Below are 27529 nucleotides of genomic sequence, written 5' to 3'. Positions count from 1 at the left end.
GCATTTAATCTAGCAGCACACTTGGAAGGCAGCAGCCCCACCACAGTGTATTCAGGAGAATGCGCCATTTGGGACATACTCCACTGTTTTACAGGGACATTCCTATCGGGGACTTGGGTGGCAGAGTGCCAGATGCCATGCTCAGGATTTTGAAATTCAATAACCTTAATGCAAAATTGGTTGCCACACCAAGGTCCTCAAGGAGCAGTATTTTCAGATATTCTGAACTTGAGGAGTATGGTTCAGACATGCATCATTCTCACCCCACACATACCTTGCAGCAAGAGTGGGAGTCTTTCAGAAACATTTATGAGTAGCAAGCGTAGCACTGCAGAATGCAGGAATCTGCGGAAAACCCTCTGGAAATAGAGGAAAGCTGAACTACTGCTGCTGGATTTCTAGGCACATAGTTGAGACAAACTGCAAGCAAGCAGGAAACCTAATCAGGACTGCACCTCCCTAATTATTGCTTAACACATGGGAAAAGGGAGCTGGGAAGGTCAATAAATCATCACCAAGCTCTAAAGGCGAACAGAAAATGAAAAATTTCAAACAATATCATTGTTGACAGCAGGCAATAAGGCTGTCTTGGAACAAACACATTTAATAAAGGTAACATAAAAAAAATCCACAAGTGTGTAAAATACTCAGTGGCAAGTCATTTTAAAACAAGTGACCGAAGACTTAAAGGTACCGGAGTGTAGTAGCTTCTGAACTGCGGCAGGAGGCATCTGGAGGCAGGGACTCGAGGTGGCGCTGCCGTCCCGCACAGCCCCGTGTCCTCGCAAGGGCACCAGCTCCTCGGCATTCCCTTCATCCAGCGACGCTTCCCGAGGCGCTGGGCAAGAGGCTGCCAAGCTCTGGGCAAGAGGTTGCCAAGCTTGTGATTTAGGTGAAGGCCTGGCCGGGCTGAGCACCTGCGTGCTTCAAGCCACGGGCACTGCAGCTAAAATGCAGTTTCCAAGTAATTTCTCACCAGCAGGAGCAGGTGCACTGATGTTTCCGATGCCCAACGTGGAGTTCGTGGGACAGCAGTCGAGTCTTTTTTACACTTTTCCAACCAGACATGAAGTTGAATGACTTACCGCTGCCAGGCTTTCCGCCAGTGCAGGAGGTGGCAGTTCAGAAGGCCCCACCACGACATCTTCATAACCACTTTTTGCTTCTTTGCTCTCTGCTCCAACCTCCCCGCAGCCACCAGCTCAGCCCAGCACTTGCACGGCCACACAGTGGCCGCCGATGCCCGCCCTCAACGCGGCACCGTCCTGCTCAGAGCAGCTCCACGCGGTGCAGTGCTCATTGCAGAGCCACAGGCTGAGCTACTGACCACACCGAAGGTTGAGGGGAGAGATGTCCACTTAGACAAGACCCGGGAAACCAATATAAAAATAAGCAAGAATTCCCTTTGTATTTCCTCTGTGGCAAAACAGACCCAAGGGCACCTTTACCCACACGTACTGCTCTAGAAGTCAGCGTCATCGTACAATCAATCACTGTGTACTCTGTCCAGACAGAGTACAGACATCATAGAAGGCTTGTCATACAGCCAAACCAGCAGCTTTTTGGTCAGTCACAGTAACCTGGTGTTCAGCAGCTCAGGGACTATTATCAGAACAACGTAAATAGGCTATGGCTAGAGGAAGAACTATGCTGCCCCATGGCCCTGATGCGCCTTCGCAGGATCCAGTTACCAGGGGCGGGCAGCACTCTGCACTCCTGATTTAACAGCAAGTCGGCTCTTGACACGTGAATACCGAGGGGTGTGTGCAGCCCCAGAACCCACCTTCAAGGAGCTTCTCCACTTTACTAAGTACAAGCTGCTGCTCCTCTCCCGGGGTCATTTCAGAGGGAGGAGGCGGCAAAAGGCAACAAGTCTCAAAGCACTTCACTGGTAAAGAAGATCCAATTCCTATCTGAAAGGTTCAGGACTGTAGACAGTTTATGACGTGGTACAGGTGGTTTACAGGCAGCAGGAGGAAGAATCCAGGCCTCTGAAGGCTTGGGATAGGACCAAGCAGTCCACTAGGCTCTTCATTTCAGTGTGGAAGGCAGGTCCATTGCTCACAGTCTGTGCAATATGTAGTAATAAAGAATTTGGGAGCTGTCAACATCAGCAGCCAGCATTTAGCAACATACTGAAGTTCTGCTCATACACATAGGAAGAAATTCTCTTCCCTGCCTCAGGAACAGTCTGGGATATGTCTGGATAGACAGTAAAACCACCGGGCCCAGCTACTCCTCAAGCAGAAATGCCACTGCCAAATTTAAGGGAAGAGTACAGCTTGCATCTGAGACAAGCTGAGGTTGGGGAAAGAAGGAGGGAAAAACATCAGACTTCAGTGTTATCTTTGCAAACTCAATTGTGGTTTTTCTTCCCTCTTCCCCCATCCCTCCAAATCCTTCTCTTCCCTAGTCCCCCCCCAGAGCAGAGACACTGCTGCTGGAGAGTGTGATCAGGGAATAATTTAAGACACAATAACTGGGTAGCCTTTATAAAAAGGAAAAAGTGTCCCATGTTCTGCAGGAAGGAGTGGGAGCTCTCTTCCTGCCATGTATCTGAGAAAAGTTCAGTCTTGCCGCACAGCCCTCGCTCCAGTGCCAAGCAAAGACTGGCAGAGCCAGGAAGGGAAGAGCCTGGCTTACGCCACAGGTAGAGCCCACAGATGTGGCAGGAACCTGTACAGGGGAGGTTATGTTCCAAGCACCAGTTTACACAAAGGCTTCCTCATTAGGAGTGCCATTGATCTTGAAGAAGAGTTTGGCATCATCGTTCTTCTGTTTTCGTTCTCTCTCTAGCCTGCGTCTGTAGCAGACCAGGTAGATGGGCAGGCAGAAACCCAGGAAGCTCACAGCAAGCAGGCCAACGTTCACCTGCAGGAAACGAAGATGAAATGAAGTTAAGAAGGCACCAAACTAGCCCAGCCGTGCACACTCACGCGTCAGAACCCTACCCACATCACTCAGCCACCGGCAATCCAGGAGACGCCCTCTTCAGTGTACTGGCAACAGCCTCCACTGTATTTGTATTTATACTCCTGTGACTGGAGCACCATGTGTATAGAATAAATGCTGCAAGACTCTGTTGTTCTGGATTGAGGTAGAAGGAATCTTGTTTCACAAAACAAGCAGGGCTGTTGCAGTGTTGCCGTGACAGGCTATGGCTGGTTTACAGGAGTGACCTTTGTCAGTCTCAGAAGCAGAAGACGGAGGAGATTTTAAGCTGTGGTTCTTTTACACCTCCACTGGTGGCTGTGGGAAGAGCCTGAGGTTGCTGGAACACAGGGGTGGGCACATACAGCCTATTCTTGCTCTTAAGACCACCTGTGTCATGACTGTTAGGAGCTGCCCAAAGAGGTTCTCTACCAGACACCACACAATAGCCCTCAACAGCTGCTGGGCTTTCCCCAATATCAGCAAATCAAAATTTACTGATATATGGAGCTGTTAGCTCCAAGGAGATTTTACAATACCTGCCACACGGCAGCTGCGTGCAGGAAGCACTCCAGCAGCCCTCTCCCTTGCCATATACGGGCACAGAGGTTAACAGCATCCCTCCCACGCCTCAGTACTTGCACAGAAAAGGTCCTTGACAGCACCAAGGTAAAAGCAGACTGAGGAGCATGCAAAATTTGCTGTTTGTAACCGAGGTTCATGCAAAGGAGCCCCCTGCTTTTCAATGGTGATGGTTTGGGCTCATTTCAAGTTTGCCACTAGGAATGGGACTTACCCAGAGAGGGTCTCCTTTCAAAGGTCCTGTCAACGCCATGAACAGAGGCTGCTGCAGAAGGGCAAAGAGGGCACTGACCAAAGACTGCAACCCTGTCAGGCTGCCAAACTGAGTGGAGGGGTATCTGTCACCAGAGAAAAGAGCAGCATTATTATGTGTCACCTTGGTGGTTCACATCACCCAGCTCCGATTACACTCCCAACAGACTAACAGAGCACAGTCCCAGGAGAGGTACAGTATGAAGAACTTCTCTCCTGGCCCTCTGTGCAACTCCCCCTGACCTGTAGCTTTTATTTAGAGCTGTTTGTATGAACCTGTTGTCTCCAGCTTCATTCTCTTCTGGAGAAGACAGGGCCAGAGGCCTCATCTCTAGACTATTCTCACGATGAACTTTAAAACTTATGTATTGTCACATCTTGTTATTGCAAAGATTTTGTAGCTATACCATACAACAGCTTGAAGTGCTTATACAACTACTGCTGCTAATGCACAAGGAGAAGGATGTTGTTATTTACTAGTTATGAGCAAAGACTCTTCATCCAGGTGACAGCACTTGCTTCTGAGCAATCATTTTCATCTGGCCATAACAATTTGCTCTCTTTAGAAGTGAGTGAAACCTGCACAACAGGTTAGCATGTTTTCCTTTTTAGAGGACAAATCTGATCCTATGTCAAATTAAACAATACTGTTGATTGGAAAGTGCTGAATACCAGATACTACTGATAGAAAAATAGGTCTCAGTAACAGCGCAACGTCTTTCTCTTCAGGACCAAGCAGTGTTTAAAAAGGATCAGGTTAAACCAAGCTTAGAAAAGGAGAATTGGACCAACAAGTTTGAATATTCAAAGAAAAGTCACTTTCAAACCAAAAATAACTTAATTCAGGAAGTTCCAGACAGGATTAATTTACAAGCAAGCCGACAAGTACAGGAACAAGCATTTACCTGGCTTAGGACAAAAGTTTTGTTTCTAACTGCCATGGAAACAAAAGTTCACGCATTGCTGAAGCCAAGCGTGAGATGGGTTTACTAGCTTGGACTCTCCATGTACTAAGATCAAAACCTTTGACAGAAAGATCAATAACTTCTTTCTGTTGCCCTGTCCAACAGGTCAGGACAGAGGAGCAGATCTGTTTTCAAAAACAAAGTGTTGCTTAACAAGGAAGAGAGTATTTACATTCATCTATTGATAAGATGGAAACAGGATAGATGATCCATCCTGGGAAAGGGAGGTTTCATTAAGGGCATCTTGAGCAATGCTTTACCAGTGTAATTTCAGAGCAGCCCAGGAACAATATATTGAATTATTTTATGCACATAGCTACTCATTGTAGGAAAAAACCCACACAAACATACACTATTAGTTCCTACTATAACTTCAGTGTTGATAACCTAGCTGTCCCTTGAGGCTCCCAAATAGCTGCCTTACCACAGTAAATAAGACAGTAAAAGGAGTTAACTGTAGGTCTAAACAACAAAAGCATCAGCTAGGACTTCAGCCCAGCTACCATGTCCAGCACTGATCGAGGAAGCAAGTCTCAGTTTCCCCCTCTGACTACGAAGTTTCATCTCCCTCATCCACAGATGAAGAAATTATCAACCCAGACAAGGTCACCTGGCCATTCATACCCTATATATAACTAGAGACTTACACAGCTGCATAGAGGCCTCCCACTGCTGAGTGGATGAATCCTCTCACAATTGTGTGCAAAATGAAGGAAAGGATCTGGAAAGAGAAGCAGAAAGTGTCAGGTGCCAAATACCATCTAGATGTACACATCACTCTTCCTAAAAGCTATTTTCCTTTTCCAGGCTTGAAGAGCCCAAAACCTAAAAATCAGCAAGAGGGAAAACAAACTGTTCTTGTTTCTAAAAGCAGCACATTTCCTTACTTTGAGAAGGCCGGTATGTAGTGCCCGAGGTTAACCACACAAGACCTATCTGATTTGGAGCTGGCACTGTTACAAAGACACGTCCCCAGCAACCAGGGCCAGGGTCATAATGCTTTTTTTATTGAGCTCTTTGCCAATTCAGTTAATTTTCCACAAATTATTGCAGATGATACACAAGTAATCTACAATCTACAGCTCTTCTAGATCATCAAGGTACGTTCAACTATAGCATAAAATCACTAAATTTCTCCATCAGAGACAGGTGGTGCCACAGAACAAATATTTTAACAGATTTATAATCCCATGAGTATCTTTGGGCATAGGTCAGGGCAGCATTTGGTACTAAAATAGCTTACTACCTGTATGTGTGTCATGCATATTACTGCAATTTTGACAGTCACAGCTTAAATTAGGCCCAGGTTAAACAGAGGCACAACTGAGAGGACCTCAGTAGGAAAGTATTTATGACCACAGAGCTCAGCTGCAGAAGCTTAGAAATAAGGAAGAAAATGCAAGTCAGCTCTGACATTTTAACTACAGCTACTTCCTTAGGTTCTCTCTAGAGATATAGGCTGTAATCTATTATTTGCTTTAACTGTAAGGCAGCTGGGGCTCTCCCCAGGCTCTCCTAGCAGGGCCAAAAAGCCCTCCTGCCTTCAGCTGGCTCCCAGGGCCTCCCTGCACAGCCTTTGCAAGGGCCATTCTCTCACTGCCAGCACAGCCATCCACTTGGCCTAGTTACCTGCAATGGGAGGTTAGGAATGAGACAGGTGACTCCAAATCCAACCAGCAGGAGGTTTGTGAACGCAAAGGCGTTGGTGGCATTGGTGATCTTCTGGATCTGACGATCTCGTTTTTTCTTTTTCTTACCGTTTCTGGAAAGACAGCGAGAACTGTGTTACACAAAACACGCCCAGCAGCTACCAGGACCCACAGCAGGATTTTCCACATCCTGCATCAGCCCTGTCTAAACCAGTTAGGCCAGAGATCTGCCTAGCGAGACGGTGGAATCTCCGTCAAGGGAAGCTGAGAAGAGGCTGGGAAATTATTTCAGCGTGGTTACCCACACTGTTAGGCTAGGATAGCCCAAGGCCTCCATTACAACTTAAATTTGCTTTTCTTAACTGATTTTAGTGGGTGTGGAAAAGAGGAACATCTTTCTGAAACAGTCTTTTCAAAGCTGGATACAAAAACAAATCCAGCCCTCAGTGCCAGTGGGACATGGGTTAGGTCACAAGTCATATATTGGCATACAGAAATAATGATGCTGTACTCATTAGCTATTTGCCCTATCCAGATTGCTCTAAATCACTTTAGTGTTTGAAATGACGTAGGGCAGGGGGGCCGGCTACGTGGGCGCGCGTTCCACGCGGTGCCCGCTACGCACTGCTCTGCGCTGCTCTCCTCGCTCTCGTCCGAGCCGTCGTCACACTCTTTCAATCGCCAGTCCATGATGTAGCCGATCACGGGCGCCGTCAGCAAGCACAGCAGCTGCAGCACCCCGAAAATGGAAGTGTACAGACTCACTGCGGGGGAGAGAAGAGAGGGCATCAGATCAAGGGGTACCCCAGCAGCTGCAAACTCAGCAGAAGTCCTTTCCCACTGACCAACAGAGAGACCAGACACCAAACAATCACACACTGAAACACCAAAGCCCCATTTCACTCATTTGCTTCTTGGACACAGACCATTACACTGCACAAACTCGGCTTGCTGGTTTGCAAGCACGAGAGCATCACTAGGACAACCAAAGCAATCAGTCCAACACAGCAGCTAGGTCTCCAGGAATGGCATCCTAGCAAATGCTCAGTCCCAGAAGGCTTTTTTATGGCTAGGAACAACAAGGAAAACTCTCATAAAGCAATAACCCCTGAACAGCCACCCCTGCCTTCGTCATCTCTGCTCCCTTGGTGGCAGCTCCAGCTGGGAAGCTCCTGCTCCAGCCGAGCATGGACAACCCAGGCTGGGAAGGTGAGGACTAATCTGCTTCACGCAGAACAGATGAATTTGGAGGTAGAGCAGGGAGAAAGGAGGATCAGCAGCAAGAAACCAAGCACCCGAGATCAACCCTCAGCACTCCAAACTGCTGAATATTCCCCATGTATTAAAGAAGCCTTTATGTAGATTGCTGTAGGACTGGGGATATATGCAGATTTGGAAGAAACTCTGCCCTCCTGTTACTAGACAGTTCCCCACACTCTGCAGTGCTTGTTCCACTTCCTCACTTCAGTGAGGATCCGATCCACATGCGAGGTGCCTGCGGATCATGAGGATCCGCAGGCACCTCGCAAGGGCTGGTGACTCAGTGCACCGCAGCTCCGAGAAAAAAAGATGCAATTCCAGAAGTGCCCATCTCAGCACAGGGTGCTCCCGAGCTGCATCAGTGTAAGGGAAATGTCACCAAAAGGAGTCGAGCTCGTCCCTGCCTGCACATCTCCGGAGCTCTCTTGAAGCCACAGAGCCCCGAGGGATACCAGAATTAACCTGGGAATGCAGGAGGTCACCAGCAAACCCAGCAGGGCTCCCTCGCTGGGCCACACCTGGCTCCAGGTGACACATTCCCAGCCAGGAACTAAGAGGAACTTCCCGCTCCAGTCTCTAAATGCCCCTTCCTGACCCCGCGGCCGGTGTGTGGACAAGCCCCGGAGCGGCCCCACATCCCACCTCGCTGGAGCAGCTGCCACAGCCAAGAGACAGCTGGTATCGCCCTCTGCAAACACTCCTGGAGCCGCTTGTCGGGTTATTTTTTAATAGAGGGTGAGAAGCTAGCCTCCTTGTCAAGCTTTGCTTCTTCCTGCTGCTCTGAACACCTGGTCTTGAGTTCTGAATGCCAAGAACCAAAGCCAATTTGAAGTGGGGAATAAAGTTTATGTGGAGAAGGCAGGAAGGGGAGACTGCAGATGCAGAGAGAGAATCTCTTGGCTTTTCTACCACTTTAAAAAGTCATTTCCTGCAGCCCAGGATGAAGAACAACACACAGAAAGTGCCAGCAGGGTTGGTAGTTGCTTTGGGGAGAAGAAACAGTGAAGGGTGGTGCAGGGGAAGAGCCCCACGGGCCCCGTGGCCAACGTCAGCGTCCCGGAGCCGGAACGGCCCTGAACAAGCAGCGCGTGGCCGAGCTTTCCAGCACGCCCCAATCGCACCCAGCTCTCCAAATACTGCCAGATTTAGTAACAAGACGTCAATTTAGGAGTGACCTGGCCAAATTTCAACTCCTAGACACGACAAGTAGGAAGACAAGAGGAGAGGAGTCAACAAGTTACTCATGCTGTCATTTAGAGGGTTACTGAACTCCTTAACTGCTCCATTTCCCAAGGGTTTTGGGGCAATAAGTGATGGGGGCTGAAGGTTTTTCCTGCCTCTAGGTTCCAGGGCAGGTCTAAGTCACCATGCAGATGAAGCAGGACTGTCAGGAAGGACGCAGCACCTGATAAGAACTTAAAAGACTTTGGTCTCCATTATTTACCCCACTTCTCTCTCCTGTTCTGCTCCTAGACATCTCTGCGCTTTCTTAGGAACTAACATTACTTGCAAGGGCAGCTCTGTTCTCCTTTCCCTGGCCCAGCACTCCCGAGCTCGGACACAGGTGAGGGCTCTAAAATCCCACACGTGTCAAAACCAGCCCGAGGGAACGCAGTGTCCCATCCTCTCCCGATCCCCCTGGATTAGATTTCCAGGGATCCACGCGCTTCTTGGAACTTGCTGCTGACTCTGCTGCCACCAGACAATACCACCGTTTTGCTGATGCCATGGAAACACCGAGGCAGCCGGCTGCGCCACAAGCCCAGGCTGTGCTAAAGGGGAAGGAGGAAAGAGGAAAAAAATAGAAAAAAAGGAGAAAAATAAAGAAAAATGAAACCCAGAAAGCTCTCAGAGGTGCCACAGAAAAGTGATATAGCTAAGAGGCACAACCCTTTAATGCAGTGCTTGATCTAAGCAGTATATGCAGCATAAATGCGTAACGTTAAGCCTAAAATACCAAGGAGGGAAAGAAAAAGGAAAGAAAAATAACGAGCAAAAAGGGTAAATGGGACAAAAAAAGGAATTGGTGCCAAAGAGTTACTGGGTAAGCAAAAAGCAGAGCTGTGATGGAAAAGGTGGCAGCGCGGAGTTTGTCCTGTTTACTGTTTAATGTCTAAATTAGCTCCGGCGCCAGGAGATAAAGAGGCGAACGCTGCAGGCTCGAGCTGCGCAGCGGCTCCGGGAACGCCGGGGCTCTCCGGCCCTCCCCCGGCGCGCTCCCGCTGGCGCAGGAGCTGCCTCTTGACTTATCAGCCGCGCGCAAGCCAGACGCAGCAAGCTCAAACTGGATCTTGCTACAAAGGACACCAGAAAAAAAAGGAAAAAAAAAAGGAATGGGCTGAGTATTGTTTTGCAATCCTGGGTCTTTTCAACAGCAGCAGACTAATGTACTCTTTCCTGTTTGCTCCGTGTGCTGAATCAGAGCTGCGAACGCAGGCGAGCGGCTGCCGCGAGCTCCCCGCGCGCAACAGCGATGACTTCAGCCTTCCCACCCCCGCGCCGGGCCGTACACCTAGTCCAACCATTAGTCATGGGAGGCAGCTGCTCCGCGCTCGTGCTTGCTTAGGATAAGCAAGGCAAATACCTGATGAAATAGGGTTCCCAGTGAAAAAAAACATCATCACAGTCTGTCCTGTGAGGCTACTTGGAACAAGCCATCTGGGGTTGAAAAGGGTTTAAGGGACATTGGGCTAAAATTAGCTTGACATTCAAGTGCCTCCCTCACTGCCCCAGTGCCCTGGGCCAGGTCCAGCTCTGGGAGAGCCCCCCAGCAGCTGCACTGCACTTTGGCACAAGCACTTGCCAAGCACCGTGTTTCTGCTGAGTAATCGGGCACGGTGGCTTCTTGCAAGGACCGAGGCTGGGGCAGGTCCCACTTCCAAGGGAACAGATCAAAATCTTCAGATTCCCCTACCTTGACCTTCATCTCCAGAGAGGAACTCAAGAATGGTGTTCATGGCACCCATGTAGAAGATGAGCCTCAGCTGAGTGACACACATTGTGATAAGGCTGAGCAACAAGATGGGGCTGAAGACGCTCTTCATGAAGGAGGGCGATGCTGCAGAAGGAATAAGATAATAAAGTTGCTGAAAAGGCAACATCTCACTACAAACAGGCACAATCTGATGCAATCCTGTGCCACCTGCTCTAGGTGACCCTGCATGTGAAAGGGGGTTGAACTAGATGATCGCTAGTGGTCCCTTCCAACCTTAGTGATTCTATGATTTCAGAGTAAGCGTTGGCCCCTGGGTTAGCTAGTCACACCTCCTAGCTAGTCCCATCAACACCGTGCATGGTGACAGCTCCATGGAGTTCACAGGCACCAGTTGGGATCATACAAGCCTTCCTCACGAGAGGCTATACCCAGGGACAGGGCAGCAAGAAGGAAGTCTCAATTATGTGGGTTAAAATGAGATTCCAAGCCAGAAAGACTTGGTCATGATAGCAGTCAAGACAGCAACGACCAACCTCAGTGTCCTCCTGTAGCATGTTGGTACTTCCCACCCTGGGCAGCAGCAAACAGTGTTTTTAGGCAAGCACACAAGGGCAAGATTCTTTATATAACTGAACCTGCATTTAAAGAATGGCAGCTGGCAGCCAGCCCTGGCAATATATGGATCACATATCACATTAAGTCCTGTATAAACAGGTCTGGAGCATGGCAAAGATGGCCCTGGTCTCCTGCCAGCGCAAGCATCCCTGGGGCACCCGGGGAACCACACCTGTGTTGTCGGGCTGGCACTTCACTTCCAGGTCCACTGTGGACAGGCAGAGCTTGTTATTCTCCTGCAAGGCTGTCAGCTCTTTGGGGCCCTTCATGGAGCTACCCACGCTGAGACGGCGCCCCACGGTCGTCACTTGTTTGTAAAACTGCTTCCCAGTGATTTTGTGGTCAAACCCCAGCCAGCTGAACTTTATTTTCACCCTGTTGGGCAGTAAAGAGAATGAGCACTGCAACACAGGGTGGTGAATCAGAGGTAGCAAAGTTGCAGGAGTCAGAAAAGCAACAGATGGATTCAAGCACTGGTTTTCATTTACAAACCCACAAGTAGCCTGGGATCCCGCAGCACAGATAGACACTTCCCTTGGGCCATTTTGGCACACGTCAGTACAGCAGTGCTTATTGCTGCTGGCAGAGCATTTTCTTTCACAAACCCTATGCTCTGGATGGCTCAGCCTTGCACAGATATTCACCAGTTAAGACATCAAACTAGGGGTGTACATAAGTGCCCAACACAAGAAGCATCAACAGTTAACAACAGGCAAGAGTTTCTTGTCCATTCCTCCAAATTATGAGTGCTGCTATTTTCTAGAGTGTTTAGGATGGGATAACCTTTTGGGGCATTTTAGATGACACTTACGTATAGTCCATGTCCTCTGGACCTGGGAAAGGCTCCAGTGGCCAGTTGAAGAAGCAGTTGAGGAAAACTAATCCTGCGCAGCTTGCCCACACAAGCAGAATAAGGATGAAGGAGACCCCAAAGTCATATATAACCTGGGAATCACATCAAAATATGGTTATTTGCTACAAGAAGTTTGGAGTGAAGCTGTGGGGAAGAGCAACAAACAGACCATTTTATGGCATTTGTTGAGTTCTTGGGACAGTCATGTGGGAAGTCTGCAACACAGACAGGAACCGAATCTTGCAAACACACTTCTCTAACAAATGCTTTAACAAATAGTCTCCCTCTCTCTTCCCCCATTATTGCCAAATGGTGAAAAACCCGAGCACACGAGTACCAGGCATGACTAATAAGCTGACAGCCTCACCTTGATTCCTGGAAAAGTAACAGCAGAAGAAGCATAGGAGCCAATCATCAGAGCAATGAACGTGGAACGAAGGTCACCAAACATGTTGGGCAACTGGGGAAAGAAAAAAAAAAAACAGCTGAAAACACATTGTGGCCAAGGGTAGGAAAGAACAGGGAAGGAAACTCTCTCAAGACCCTGATATTTAGTACTGAGACCTCTGGATACCAGAACCTGAAGAATGCCTCCCCCAGGAATGAGGTAGCTCTTGATTGTGCTCTGGGACACAAGAGCTACCAGCTGCATGTGCGTCTCCACTGCCAGTGTCTATGATCCAAGATTAACACGTGCAATAGGGCTGCTTCTTTCCAGACTGACCACATACCCGGCATTCACTACCTTTAGCACTGCCGTGTTTGTCCCACATTGCACCTGCCCCTGCTCTTTCTTGGCTAGCTCCTTTCCCCAAATCGGCAGCTTTTTAAATAACCAAAAGAAAACAAATTTCTGTCACTGCCTAAAGCTCTGCAAGCTGGAAATTACAGGGACAGCATTAAATCATAGGCTGCAGACCTCAGCCCCTGCTCCTGAGGCTGGTCCACAGGCAGAGATGGAGCTTTGGGCTGACAGATTTCCCTCCCATCTCCTTTTTCAGGTCACTCCTCCCCAAAATCACGTTGCCATCAGCAGCCTGGCAATCTCAGAGGGCCTCAAAGCAGGACACTGCAGGTGCCTAGGACTGGAGCATAACCACCATTTTATCTGCTTAGAAGCGCTGCACAAAATGACCTGGAGAATATTAGACAGAACCTGGGTGAGCAAACACTCTCTTCAGATCCCCCTTTCCCGGCTGCAAAAACAAATCCATTTTTCCCCAGGAGCGGCAGTTAAGGCAAGCAAATCTGGCTTGTGTCACGGCCGGAGCAGCGTGTTTACAACACGAGTATTCCGATGCAGGAACGCTCCGGGATCCATCTGGCTGTTTATCATCCCTCCGTCTCACTGCGGCACTTTCTGCGCGGCGCAGCCTCCAGGTCCTCGGATGACCCCGGCCGGGGAACAGCAGCAGTGACGAGCAGAGCCTGATGCTGCCGGAGATCCCCGAGCGGCCGCAAGCGCTGCCCAGGATCAGGATCCATCCCCACACCCAGCCCCGCATCCCTGCGGCCGGGACGGCTGCCAAGGGGCTGCGCACAGGAAACGGCCACGGATCCAAAGGTCTGTTAGCAGGCACAGAATCATCCCTCCGCGGAGGCAGCGGCCTCAATCCGCATCCCAGAAAACAGAATCTGCAGCAGCAAATAGCTGCGGGTTGTTGCAAGGAGGATGGTCGCTGTCGCCAGGCAGGGCATTTGTTTTGTCTCAAATGCCCCACACTTATCCCCAGAAGTGACAGCAAGCAGCTGGGGAGCTCGGCACGGGGCAGCAGCTCTGCCAGCACAGCTGCTCCCGGGCTGGGGCTGCTTGTCCCCCAGTCACAGAGATGACAAAAAGCCTTTTTCATGGAGCAGACAAGTAACTCTCAGGTGGATCTTCTTATATTGGGAGCCACTGGAGACAGAGCAGGCCCGAAAGTGAGCAGTCACGCTCAGAGAAAACCCCAATCTGCCTCCACCAGCACTGGAAGTCCTAAAAAGGCTCAAGGTTCCTAAAATCCTATTTGGCATCAAAAAAAAAAATGAACAAAGGAGATGCTTTGGGATTGGATAGGATTGTAAGAGGCAACTGCAGCTGCTGAGCTGGGGGTGGAAAAGCCTGAGAATACCCAAAGGAGCAGAGCGGAGGCAGGGAGAAAAGCAGCCCAGCCCTAGAAAGGAAACCTTGCAGACTGCAAGCGCCAGCACTGGTGGGGCCTCTGCAGGCCTCTACTAAAGACCAGCTACTAAAAATCACACACTATTTATTTACTAACCTATTTTTCAAGCTGTCTATAAAGCAGTGAGCCTTGCAAAAAAAAAAAAATAAGATCTGTGGAGACAAACAGGCACAACAAGAAGGCTCTTTGTTTTTCTGCCCCCAGAAAGGTCTGATCCTCAGTCTGGTCTTATCCTTACACTCCACAAAGGACCCCAGTAATTTCTGCCTATACTGGTAGGATTGTCCCAATTCCAAAAGACTGAAAGTGAGATAAACTCCTAAAGCTTCCAGCTGTTTAGAGGCCAGCAACACCCAACATATAATTAATTTCACCCCTTGTCTGAAAGATACAGTATGTAAAGACTATATTAGTGGGTAACTGTTTCTTCCTGGGGCCCATTGCAGCTATGGCATTCTCCACTATTAACATCATCTCAGTTTTGCAGGTGATTGTCCCCTCCTCTGTCCCCTACAGGGTTTAGGACCTTTGATTACTCTTAGGACTTTTCAGTCTTTCCTTGAAGAGTCCCCACTGCCAAATGAGGAAAGAAAAAACCTATGAATGAACTAGTTACTTTTATAGTTTTATAACAGCCTAAAACAAAAAACACACTTTGAAATGGTAGGAAATGATGGCTTAAACCGACAAACGACAGTACAGCAATATTATCAAATCCAGTTTCCCTCTTCTTGCAAGCCATGGAAAAAGTCAGGGGACTGAACTAGACAACTGAAGAATGGTATTTTTATTCAGGCTGAACTTTGTTTTCCCTATCAGGAGGTATATTTGGACATTATGCAAGCATTAAAAAATATGTTCTCCAGAAAAACCTCAAACCGCCCCATTTGTCCAAGCCATACGGAAAATCCCATTCCCCTTTTCCAACAAACAAGAGATCACAGAGCCCTAAATACTCCTAAGATTTCCGAGCAGAAAAGCTTCCCTATGCAAAGATGCTCCCCCCCCTCCCTGGCAAATTAAAGAGCACTGTTTGTAGTGCAGAATAAGAGCAAAGCAGCTGTAATTCTCTGAAAGGAAAACAGAACAGGAAAACAATCTATAAAAGGCTCTTTGTGGTAATTTATCACACATGTTTATTTCTTTGCATGCAATAGCTGAGGAGCAGAACCGGCGCCAGATTCTGCTGCTGCTGTCAGAGCCACCAACACGGATCTGTTTCCATTTCCACTCTCCGCTCATATTGGCCAAGCCCGAGTCACGCGGCAGGAGTCTCCCCTCTGCATTTCCACACCAGGCACGGCCTGACCTTGTTCCCAGCACTGGGAACACGGCTGCTCGCTCCTCCCCACGCTGCAGCGCCCGGCAAGCGCCCGTGCTCGGCCTCCGCGACTCCCTTTGCATCCACATTAAAGCCCGGGGCTGACGAGGGCTCTTTCCAGCACCTCCGAGCAGCCTGAGGTGCCAGGGGACCTGCTGGCACCCTGGAGGGTTCCTCCCGTTTTGTGGAAGGTTCAGGTTGCTGGCGGGGAAGGGAGTCACCTTGCTGTGAGCTGGGCGCCCACGTGCGTGCTCGGCACGAGCGGCTGATCGGCGTGTCCTCCCGAAGGGCTCTGAGCCTCCACCTGAAGCGGCACGTCCAGGTGACCCGCACTGCCCTGCCGGGCACCGACCTGCCACCCCCAGCGCCCTCCCCGCTGCCTTGCGGGACCCGTGGCCCTTGCAGACCCACAAAGGACCAAGTCAGGATGGTTTTCAAGACAGCAGCTGTGGCACTTGGGCAGAGCCACCAGGAGCACACTAGAAAGGTGCCTATGGATAAAATGCATGTCCTTGTACCATCCATCGGCCACAACGCATGGATTGCTGCACGCAGTGACGCAGGTGACGCATCTCCCTCCCACTTGAGACTATTTTTGATGCCGCTCACGCGCCTCAGGTAGCAAAACGCCTCTGTGCAGCTCTGCTCAGAGGTGCAACAGGCAACATCTGCACCCGGGTTGAGGATCCAGGCCTGAAGCCACCTCGGGCTCTCCAAGAAACACACGAGCGCCTGCTGGAGACAGGCTCTACCCAAGGCCTCCCCGCGCGAGCTCACAGCCTCGCTGCTCGTTCAGAGCTCCTCAGAGCCCAGAGTCCTTCCTGCACGGCCCAACCCTCCTGCAGCAGCCGTGGTTCTGCAGTGCCGTGGAACCGACTTGCTAATGAGGGCACTAATAGGTGGCCCTGCTTATTTCTTCTTTGGCTAAAAGCCACGATAATGCACAGCCAGTATTCCCACGCCCTCCCTTCCACCATCTCTGGTGGCTTTGAAGAAATCCATTTCCCTGGGATACTTGGCCAGACCAAGGCACCCAGTGGTGGTAGCAGCAGGATGGGAGCCCTCTCCTCACCCCTGCAGCTGCTCTTAGTGCTCCTTTCTTCCTTCCCTTCATCTGAAGCGGAGCGGGACAACCTTTTCCCCACAGCTCCTTGGGGTACTGGCCAAGGCTTCCAGAAAGGAGCATTGCATAGATATGAGACATCAACATCTGCGGTTTTGAAAGCTTTGAATGGATGAAAACAACCACCACAGTAACATCACAGTAAACACCGTGATCTCTAAATCCAGCCTCCGGCAAATTTAGGTCTCAGGAGTTCAGCCAAGGCCTAAGTTGCCTTAAATCAGAAGCAACCTTAAAGTTTTTACTTTAACAGCAAATTCAACTTTAGCAGCAAGTTCAAGGTGATGCAGAAAGTTTCCAGCTCCAGCCTAAGAAATGTCAGTGCTTCCTGAGCTGTTTTCTCCACTCAGCCCCATTTCAGCCACTCTTACAAGGTTAGGAAAACAAGGCAGAAAACAAAGCAGCTACTTTGAGGATTATATTGTTCCCATTTCCAGGCAACAAGAACCCCAAAAGGCACAGAGCCAGCTGACACTGAATGACGGTTGCAATCAATGGAAGATCTAAGTGGTCTGTGCAGAAGGAGCTGGGTGCATTCAACAACTCAGCATTTCCAAGAAAACCTGGAAGGCTTCCCCTGCCCCAAACAATTCCAGTCTGTTATCATTCCCATCAGCAGCCCAGCAGTTAGTTGGCACTTAGAGAGCCAGTCCTACCCGGCTGCAGGGGGTTTGTGCCTTCCTTCGGCACGTGAAAGCTAAATCCAGTGCAAACATGTGCAACTGCCCCTGTCCTGTTCCAGATAACTGAGCACTCTGTGTACAGGCACACAGCAACTCGAGCTCAACACAAAAACACTCCTTTTCACCTTCACCCGAGAGGCAGGTAGCAAGGCACAGACAAAAATCCACAGCTTAGAATAACAAGCTAATACTGAGGGTTTCAGATATGAGTGCATACAATTTTTGATTTACATCCAAGTAAAACATGTGCCACTCAAGCCACAGGCAAAAGATCCACTTAATTCTCTCCTGCTAGCCCAGCTCGCAGCATAATGAGGGATAAAACAGTCATGTAATAATTCTTCACTTACCGTAAGCGATGTGAAGGTCATGCACATCCCTCCAAAGCCATTCAGAGCCAGTGCAATGAATATCAACACAGAGAGAGCTGCAACAATAAAAAAAAGCCCAAAGTTTACTGGGGTGGGGAGGAAGAAGAGACCAGAGTCCTCAGGGTGTTGGTCCTGACATGTGAAGCATCAGTGAAACACCACCCTCCAAGTGCCATGCTGCTCATGCAGCCACACACCGATGTGGAGCGAGCACACTGCGTGCAATTTGCTAACCTATTTCCTAACACTGAGAGCCATGAACTTGTTTGAAATTACTCATGTACAGCACCTGGAGCTGCCCCAAATCAAAGGGTGCTCGTGGGTGCTTGGTTCTTGCTGTGCCACTTACAGCCACAAAAGCCAGCCCTCCCCAGTGTCACTGAACTCACATGGGCCAGGACCTGCTTGACTTGTGTCCCCAAGACCCTGGTACTGCTTGGTCAGGGCCCACAGCTTCATGCACATTTTTCTGAAGAGAACAGAGCCTCTCAGCAGCACCACAATCACAAAACCTTTGCAGTCCAGCACAGAAAAACATACTTACAGTCTGGGTTGCTGGCACCATATGCAATCAGCACACAGGACACAGCAAAGCAGGCACTGAAACAGAATCGAAGCCAGGAGTCTTACCAAGAGCCACAACTACACACACCTCTACCTCCTCAGCACTGGGTTGAGTAGTCCCTGTGTAATTTGTACAACACACAGGAACACTGGCAATCTGGGCAGAAAAATCTAGAGAAATACCCAGGTGTTACAGAAAACCTTGCACAAAGGCCCGGAGAGCCAGGTTTTCCTCTCAGCACTCTTGCATGGCTCTTGCTGGACCCAATTTCCCTCCTGGCTTTGACGCACAGACCTCACCCCATCTCCCCAGGAGGTGACCAGAGACAGCGGCAGCCTTCGCCTCGGGGCACCGTTGTGGCCACAGCACTGAGTCCTTCCCAGTCCTCTCTCAGAAAGGGTCTGAGTCACAGGGATTTGCTCTGTTCTCCCTGCTCTGCCTACAGGCCAGTTTGGTTTCTTCTGCAGTTCAGAGCACTAAAAGCTTTGTAGAACCAGGGCTCAGCATGCCCACAAAGTCACTGATCCCTACGTGCTATGGCAGAAGTTGCTGACAACTTTGCTACATGGGGTAGACATCAACACAGAGCACTTGCATAGCAAAGGAGGAATCTTGGAAGGGCAGGTGGGATGTGTTTGTCCCCAAGGAAACTCCCTGGCTCTGGCAAGCCGTGATGTAACATCTCAGGTTTATGTTCCCCAGGACACAGCTCCAACATCAAGGGCAATAGCTACCCTCCATGATTCACAAAGGACTCCGCTCTTCCTCCAGGCTCCATCTGGCCAGGGAGCACAGAGTGACAGTGGAGAGCTGAAACTTGGACTTCGAGTCCCAGGCCTGTCCCTCAGGGAACGACTTATTGTGCAGCTTGATGCTGGCTGAGGTCATCCAAGAGCTGCTCCAGAATCCCACACATGGCTGGGCTGATCCCAAGCCCAACTCTCACCCCCAAACCTACATGGGGGCCCAGACACCCACCTGCCCAGTAGCCGCAGCTTGCGAGGGCCGTACTTGTCCATGACGATCCCCAGGGGCAGGGTGATGGCACTGAGCAGGAAGGAGCCAATGGTGAAGGCCAAGTTGAGCATTTCATCTTGGGCATTGCAGGAAGGCCATTTGCTCTCCAAAGCCGTGGCATTTTCCTGTTCGTGGTGGCCTGTGGCATTTCCTAAAGGGGGTAACAGAGGATGGTCATCGCAGCGTGATGCAGAAGGACAGACCCACATGCAGGCTGCCAAAAGGCACCCAACACGTTCCCATCACCCCTACTTTTCACTGCAGTCAACAAGAACTGGCAGAAGCCAAGAACAAGAACAGCAGAAGGACCAGGGAAACAGTCAATCCAGCTGGAAACAGGGAAAGGTACCAGGGAACAAACCTCCCATGGAGCAGCCAGGCCAGACCACTCACATTAAGGGCAGAGATTCATTTATTTATAAGCCCAACTATACAACAAGGCTCCTGCAATTCCAAGAGACTATACCCAGTAGGACTGGGACTAACACAAAAACAAGGTACTCCTAATCCAAGACCAGCATGTTCTCACAGAGCCGTCCCTGAAGTAAACTAGAAGCACTAGCTACAGCCAAAGCATTTGTTTCGGATCCAGACACGAGGCTGACGGGGCCTGACCTGGAGCAGCAGCTTTCTCAAATGACAAACCTCCTGCCCTTGCTCTGGACGCTGCAACACCAACAAGGGACAGGGACCCAGCAACCACCCGGTGCCTTGATTGCACCAGCTCAGGAGAGCCCTCCTAAATTTAACTCCTCTGCACCCAGGAGGGGTTATCGGCCTTCGCTCCTTGTTTACGTGGGCACAAATCTAACTTCTGCCCCCCAATTCCTGTTTTCTGCTCTTCCCAGGCTGGTGTAGGTTCAACAACATCTCCACTTTCCGTTCCTGTCTTCACATGATGAACGCTGCATGCAAACTCCCACACAGAGCAGCGCTCGGGTTGTGTAACCGCCACAGAAACAGGACAGTTCAAAAAAAAAAAAAAAAAGCCCCAGAAAGAAGTTCCCTTTTCTCTGCAGCAGCAGTTTCACTGCCTGCTGTCAACTCTGCCACAAACCAACCCAAAGCAGCCTTGTAGCTCCTAACACGTGTGCCACAAGGCTTCCATTAACCTGGAGCGCTCCCGTGCTCCACCCCTCCGTCTCCCAGCACTTATCTGGGGTTTGAGTAACCTTTGTCGGGATGACAAAGCACTTGGTGCTTTTACTGCTGCAAGCCTGTGACATAAAGCACTCTCCTCCATATTTAATAACCATTCTGGCAAAATGCAGTGCTAAAGGAAAAGAAGTCATCTACATGCATGCTTGCATGAAGCAAGAGCAGAGCTCTGAGCAGGAACTGCGAGTGAATTAGCAGGAATCCCTCCTGTGCCAGCAGCCTGACGTCTGCTCTTGGTGTACCCTGCGGGCAGGATCCCTTCTCGCCTGCCCTGTCTTAGTGGGGATCAAGTTGCCCCCCTCACAACTGCTCCCTTTCCACCCAAACCCCTGCACGGCTCCAGTGACTGGCTGCACCCAAGTCTTCCCAGCTGGCGGCTTTGCTCCACTTGCCCAAATAACCCTCCCAGTTGTGCAGTCACATATAAGCCATGCTCCAAAATCCAGAGATTCACACACTGATATCAGGCTTATAATCTCCCTGCACACATCCCTCCTCTCCCATCCCACTCTCTGGGTGGGTGCGCAGTGTTTCCCTGCTTCCAGTGGCACCACTCTCCCCAGCACCTCGACCAACAGGGTCCCAAGCCTTCTGCAGCCAGTGGTAACAGTTTGCTCTTCCCTGTTGTTCCCCATAACCACTCAGTAAATCGCTTTGTCCCCTTCTCTGCAAGCTGAAGTAGCCACAGAAAATGACATCAACCCCACAAGCCAGGTACCACCAGCAGCCCTTTTGCAGATGGGCACATGCCAGCACCAAAGCAGAAGACAGTCCTGGGCAGATGGCAGGTTCTCTGCTGCCTCTATTCAAATCCAGCTCCTTTTATCCATTTCCCATCTCTATCTACTCCTGCCTTGGCCCAGGGTCTCACACAGCATCTCACAGCAGCGGCCACGTGCCTTTCCCCACAGCACCAAGCCTCCCCACGGCACCGAGGGTCCCCGCACAGATAAATTCATAGGAAACAGATGTGGGTGAAAAGTTAACTCAGAAAAACAAGGCGGGGGAAAAGAGTGACAAAACAGTGGTGAATTCCCTGTGTCAGCACTCTGTGCGATGGCTCGGCGCGGGGCGGAGGGGGCAGCGACCTTACAGTGCCTGCACGCCCGGCAGCCTCAAGACAGAGGCATTAGCACTGAAAACTGCAACAGACAAATTATGTTTAATGTCCTGGGCTTGTACAGTTGCATCCTGGCCCCGAAGAGCTCGTCTGGCAGATGCCTGTAAACCACGGAGCCTCCGAGGGGAAGGCCAGGAGCTGAGGGGGACCCGGTCTTGGAAACGGTGCTGGGAGGAGCTCAGGCTTCTCCAAAGATCACACGGAGCGGCCAGGGATGAGGTGCCAAATGTTGGCACCTGCCCGCGCCAGGCACCCTGTTTGCATCTGTTCTGAGCAGGGGCTGGGCAACAGCGTGCTATGGAAATAAAAATTGTCTGCAAAAATAGCAGCAGCCCCCGAGCAACAGGAGGGGATTCGCTGCAAGGCCGCGGAGGCAACGCCAGGCACCTTGTCCGCGTGGGCATCGTCCCCAGCTCCTCCTGCCAAGGCCCTTCGTGCACCAGCCCGATCTGTCCCACGTGCAGGAGGTGTCACCTGGACGAGCGGCTCCTTTGCTGCCACCTCATCTCACCCTCAAGCCAGAGGAGGCCACAAGCCATGAGAGCAGCTACAAGAGCATCCCGCTCATCCCTCCTGCTCCCACCCCTCGCAGCAGGATTCCTGCTGCCCACTTAGCAGCTCCAGCTGCTATTTAAAGGAGGGAGGCAAGGTGAGAGGCAGGCGGCCTCGCTCCTCGTGGGCGTCACGCTCATCACCGGGATTTGTTCTGGCTCCCACCGGAGCATTTAGAGCCATTCTTTCTCCCAAATTAAATGCCACAGGTTTCGTCAGAGGGTCAATCATTAACTGCTCTTCGCTGACCTCCCTCGTCCTGTACTGCAGGAATGAGTCTGGCTTTTTACAGCAGCAGCTGCCATCTCAGACAGCAGAGCAGGTTTCTCTTTCATCTCGTTCCTTAGATAAGGCTAAGGAGGCAGGCGAGCCACCCTGGCACGAGCTCTGCAGGGGACACAGCCTGTGTGGCCTCACCTTCCTCTCCCAAAAGGGCTCGTGAAAACCAAAGTGAAGGGCAAATGGAACTAAGCAGCCACGTAAGACTGGGATTTTTCTTCAGGATGGTGTTAACACTTTTGAGAACCAGATGCGCAGCCCTTCTTGCTTTATTTCATTGCAAGTGCAGTTAATTCAGGTTTCCCCTGGCCACCCCTCCACTTGCACCTCTAGGACAGCCCCACCAAGAGGCCTTGAGAAAGGGACTTACAATGGGACTGCCTAAGGGAGGGGCAACCTCATGTTAATCAAATTCCCCTTTTCTCCCCAAGTAGAGGCTCACTTTGCAGCACTTCTCACCACACGTGCTGCTCTGACGGCGGGGACAGCTGCAAACGAGCGCACTGCGTTTCCTGCAGACACTGAACATTCACCAGCTCTACACTTTTCCTGTTTACAGGGCCACACGTGCAGCCTCCCCAGGAGCTGTCATCACATCTCACCAGCTTGGGAGGGACCTTAAGTTCCCCACCACAGTTCCCACCACAGACCCCCTGGTTTTATCTCAAATTTAGCAGACACGGGAGCTCAGCCATGAGCAGCACCTTCTTCCTACGCCTGCCACTAAAACACCCTATCTCATGGCAACCAAGTTCACTTATCTCTGAGGGTTTTTTTGCAGCTCTGTCTTAAGGGAAGGCCCCCTGTGTCCTTATCTCTGTTCTTTGTGAACGTATTACCAAGTTTGAGAACTTTTTAACATATATCAGGAAGCTCAAGGCTTAGGCCTTTCCAGCGCGTGCAGTATTGCAGCAGTGCGAGGCCCTGAGCAGACTGGGCTCCCCAGGAGCTGATAACGCCACGATCCTGATAAAGTCTGTGGAATCAGCAGTTCCACCAAGCAGAAGATGCTGCTTCAAACTGGTTAAAGGGCAACATGCAGGAAAATTAAAAGGGGAACAAAGTGCCACCATTAGATTCCGTGTCAGCAAATTGCAAATGCACCTCCCAGAGCACAGCCAAATGTGCTGTCCAGCCTGGGACAAGCTAGCCCTCCATTCAAACCCCAGGGCACAAGTGCTTGAAGTAATATATGTAGAGCACCCTTGACATTAATTCAGTTGCATGAAGGTAAAGATGAGCACCTAGAAAAAAAAGAGTCAAGCAAATCCCATGGGGAATAGAAAGATGGGTCCCTCATGAACTGCAGTTGCTTTCAAGACAGCTACAAATGTCTTCAGAGAAGAGCCTGCAGAAGGGACAAGGTCTAGTTCTCTTGTAAGAAGGCATCACAAAGTGCAGAGCTTTTGCTGACAAAGGGAAAGCCCTGCCAAGAACCTTTGGCTCATTAGGAAGAGACTTTTTTTTTTTTGCAATACTTGCAAACAGCAGCATTAGGAACAACAAGTGCCCAAAGGCAACTAGTTATGGTTTCTTCATTTCTACCAACCTTCACCTCAAGCAAGTACCCCTTTCAGCTGTAAGACTCAACAGATTATGTTGGGAAAGACCAAGCTACCCTCATTCCAGGGAAAGGCTGAACTCTGCTCCGCAGCCAAGCTCTCTAGGGAGCCTGTTGTCCTCGCCCCAAGCCATGGTTCCTCCCTCCCAAGTGCCCAATATTGCTACTGCAAGGACAAAAAGAAAGCATGAGCAAGCACAGGTGAAAGAGCAAACCAGCAGAACTGGCCTCTGCTGCTCATCACAAGCCATCACTAAGTTCAACACTGATGGCCAGATATTTGAGGACCATAAGAACATTTGACAAGATATTTTTTTGTTTTCTCTGTGCTTAAGGTCTTCTGCCTCTGCTTGCAGGTTGGTCACTGGAGGAAGAAACCACCCTCAGGGCAGTAATTCCATCCCAATCCAAACATTTACATCTTCCTCTGCGGTATGTGGCACTCCCATAGGGAGATCCAGACAGACCACAGATTAGCAAACATGAGCGGGAAGTCAAGACAAATCCTTTGGGTAAAGGCTGCATGGACAGAGAGGAATCAGAACAACCAGCACAGGGTGAGCCAAAGTGCAGCAGGGCTCTTGGCCACAGGGTCCTGCTCACAAAGCAGATAGGAAACAACTTTTCAGAGGCAGTCAGCATTTGCTTATCAGCTCTCACATGTTTTATCTTGGGGGCAGAAAGGCTCCACCTGGTGCATTTAATGAGGTGTCTCACAGGCCTGTGACAAGGCTGCTGCAGCTCGACAGGAGCAAAGCAGCCTTGGCCACAGGTCCTAAGTGATCTCCAGCTGAAGGTCAGTCTGGAGCACCACTGGACACCTATGATATTGGCAGCTGGAAGAGCCACACTATGAGCAGAGGCAGGAAGGAAGAGGTAGCCAGGCTACAGCTGACAAAAGTCAAAAAAAAGAGAAAAGCCTGTTAGTTCTTAGCTGGGTGCAGCAGCCCTGGCTCAACAAGGCTGAGGTAGCTACTCACCAGCAGACAGAGGAGAAAGGTCTGTAGCAAGCAGGAGATGAATGAGAAACTACTGCTGGCTTAGCAGAAAGAGAAAGTGAGCTACCATGACAAGTATTCAGAGTCAGCTATTGCCCAGACTTTGTCTCCTCACTTCTTGGACTTACCAAGTTCTCAGCCATGATGCACTGACTGCCCTGGGCTCCGGGCACTCACTTCAGCCCTTTTTTGTCCTCCACCCTCCAGGCCCACTTTCATCTGCTCTCTGGACAGAGCCCAAAGACACAGCTCCTGCCTCCCTTCTCTCTGCTCTTCCCTCCTCTGCCAGACCACAGCTCTTCAACAGGCAGCACACACAACCCCCATCACCAAAGCACTTTCCAAGTCCATTCTCCACCTGTACTCCACATGCCCTGCATCCTCACTGCCCCTTGTGTGCACCTCCCTAACCCACATGTCTCTCCATGCACAGGCTGGGGGGATCTACATCCACCTACACATTGTTTTTCCCTGCACTGCCCTCCCCACACTACAGGATTGCAAAGAGGCTGTATAGACAGCTGTATAGACTCTTGCTTGTGAAGACCACATGCCAGATGCACCTCTCATCCACACTTTTTCCTACTCCAGAAAGGATCCCCATAGCTCTTCCACACACTTAGGACCCCTAAACACATCAGGCTGCATCTGCCTCCCCATGCAAAGACCAGCCAGGCCTCCACAAGGAAGGAACCACCCATTGCTTTGCATAACCTTTAAGGCCTCCTTTCCATTCACTCTGCAAAGCAACAGCAACCACAGCAGTGTTCCTTCATCTGAAGGATGCCACTATTTTTTGGCAAGGAGCCCCATGGCAGCAGCCCTGCTCTAGCCACCTCCAAACCACCCCAAGGCAGGAAACCACCCAAATGAAGCTCAGCAGCAACCTCTCCACACAACCAGCCCCTCGGGGCAGCCTCACCTGAACCATAGCACAGGTAGGAGTAAAACCCTTCTGCTTTCAGCATGATGAGCAGGGACCCCCAGCCCAGCAGGACAGCCGAGAAGAGCAGGTTCTCGATGATGGCCGTGAACGCCATCCACCAGCGGCGGCGATGAGCGGTGGCGAGCGTGGGAGCCATGGCTGCAGGGCAGACTGCTCCAGCAAAGCCTCCACCTGCAGGGACAGCAATGACCCCCATGAGTTATCGGGCAGAGCACAGAAAAAGCAGGACTTTAAAAGACTACCCCTCCTGAAAAGGAGCGAGGCCACCTGCTGAACAAAGAGCACTCAGGTGTAAAAGTTATTCTTGTGGTTAAGCCAAAGTGCCAAGTTACCTGGCGGGACGGTGGGCAGAGCGCCCTTGTCCCAGCCCCTCGGAGCTCCAAGGAGCATTCAAGGTCTCCGTTCCACTGCCCAAGCAACAGGTATGAAAACACAGCAAACGGCAGCTGCCCGGACCACTGCTCGGCACCTGCACGAGGCAGGGGGGCTGCTCTGCACCAAGACACCCCCCCTACCTGCACAGGGACCCAGGGCATCGGGCCTCGCTCTGCCGGGGTGGCCACCCAGTGTCACTCGCATCATTTATCCCATAAACTGCCCAGAATGGAGCGTTTTCACTACACACACTCCCCTGGCACTGATCCCCTGCCATGGCACGGCCGGGTGTGCGGGCCGCGTGCCGCTCCACCCGCTCAGCGCCCTGGCATCCCGCTGGATGCAGATGGATTAACTGTCTCCAGCTCCACCTGTCCCCAGAGCAGCCGCAGGGCTGGGCTGCCAAGGGGCAGCAGCGGGGAGCTCCGAGGCGCTCGGAGCCGTCTGGGACGGGCTGCAAACCCGGGGCGGGTGCTATGGGGACTGGGTGGATGCCCAGCCCCTAAGGCTCCTTCCTGTGGGGCACGGACCCAGCTTTGGGCAGCTCCGGGGGCAGCCCGGCCCGGCCCACGGTGACAGGGGACACAAGACGCTGTCACCCCCCCCCCAGCAGCACCCCCCACCGCGCAGGCCCGCTGTCCCCAGCGCCACCCGCGACGCATTTCCTGCACTTCCTCCTCCGCCGCCTCCTCTTCGCATCCTGTGCGCCGCACGGCCCCCTCCCCAGCCCCACAGGTCCCTTCCCCAGCCCCATGGGCCCCCAGGGCCACCTCTCCCCACAGCCACCCCCTCCCCAAGCACCCTGCCCTTATGACACCCCCTATCCCACCCACAACCCCCCCCCACAGGCTGCTCAGCCCCTCCACACACCCTGCTCTCCCCAGAGACCCCCTATGCACCCATCTCTCTCCCCTGTCTGTGAAGGGGCATTTCCCCGTGCACAGATGCTGCCCGGCACCCCATTGCCCCCACCAGCCCCCATATAACCTGTTCTCCATCACACACCAGCCCATCATGTCCTGCTCCCCCATGCACCCTGCTCTCCTGCTAGCCCCACTGCACCCCACTCACCCCCCAATGGAGCCCGTTCCCCCTCCGCAGCCCTCAGTCCGCTCTCCCAGCCAACCCCTCCTGCTGCTGTCCCCTCCACAGACCCTCCGTGCACCCAGACCTGCCTCTTACCGACCCCCAGCATCCCCACTATCAACCCCCCAAGCACCCAGCTCTCCCCAATAAAACCCCCTCCCAACCCAAAT

The 27529-nt window shown here is 51.2% G+C and overlaps 1 protein-coding gene across 1 annotated transcript; it reads right to left on the bottom strand.

Moving 5' to 3' along the window:
• Positions 1 to 26064, bottom strand: SLC43A2 (solute carrier family 43 member 2). The gene is made up of 13 exons (XM_026048006.1): positions 25875 to 26064; positions 19246 to 19435; positions 18247 to 18302; positions 17682 to 17758; positions 12410 to 12502; positions 12001 to 12134; positions 11362 to 11564; positions 10554 to 10697; positions 7005 to 7143; positions 6360 to 6492; positions 5378 to 5451; positions 3728 to 3851; positions 1 to 2871 (listed from the first exon to the last, which is right to left on the bottom strand). Exons 1-13 carry the CDS (start codon positions 26032 to 26034, stop codon positions 2710 to 2712), a joined length of 1689 nt encoding a protein of 562 aa, XP_025903791.1. The 5' UTR covers positions 26035 to 26064; the 3' UTR covers positions 1 to 2709.
• Positions 26065 to 27529: the final 1465 nt, after the last annotated feature.

This window comes from Nothoprocta perdicaria, unplaced genomic scaffold (assembly GCF_003342845.1).
Source record: "Nothoprocta perdicaria isolate Ctin4 unplaced genomic scaffold, notPer1 scaffold_50, whole genome shotgun sequence".
NCBI classification, from domain to species: Eukaryota; Metazoa; Chordata; class Aves; order Tinamiformes; family Tinamidae; genus Nothoprocta; species Nothoprocta perdicaria.
Note: the sequence above shows the minus strand (reverse complement) of the source record. Positions and strands in the feature narration are given on the sequence as shown.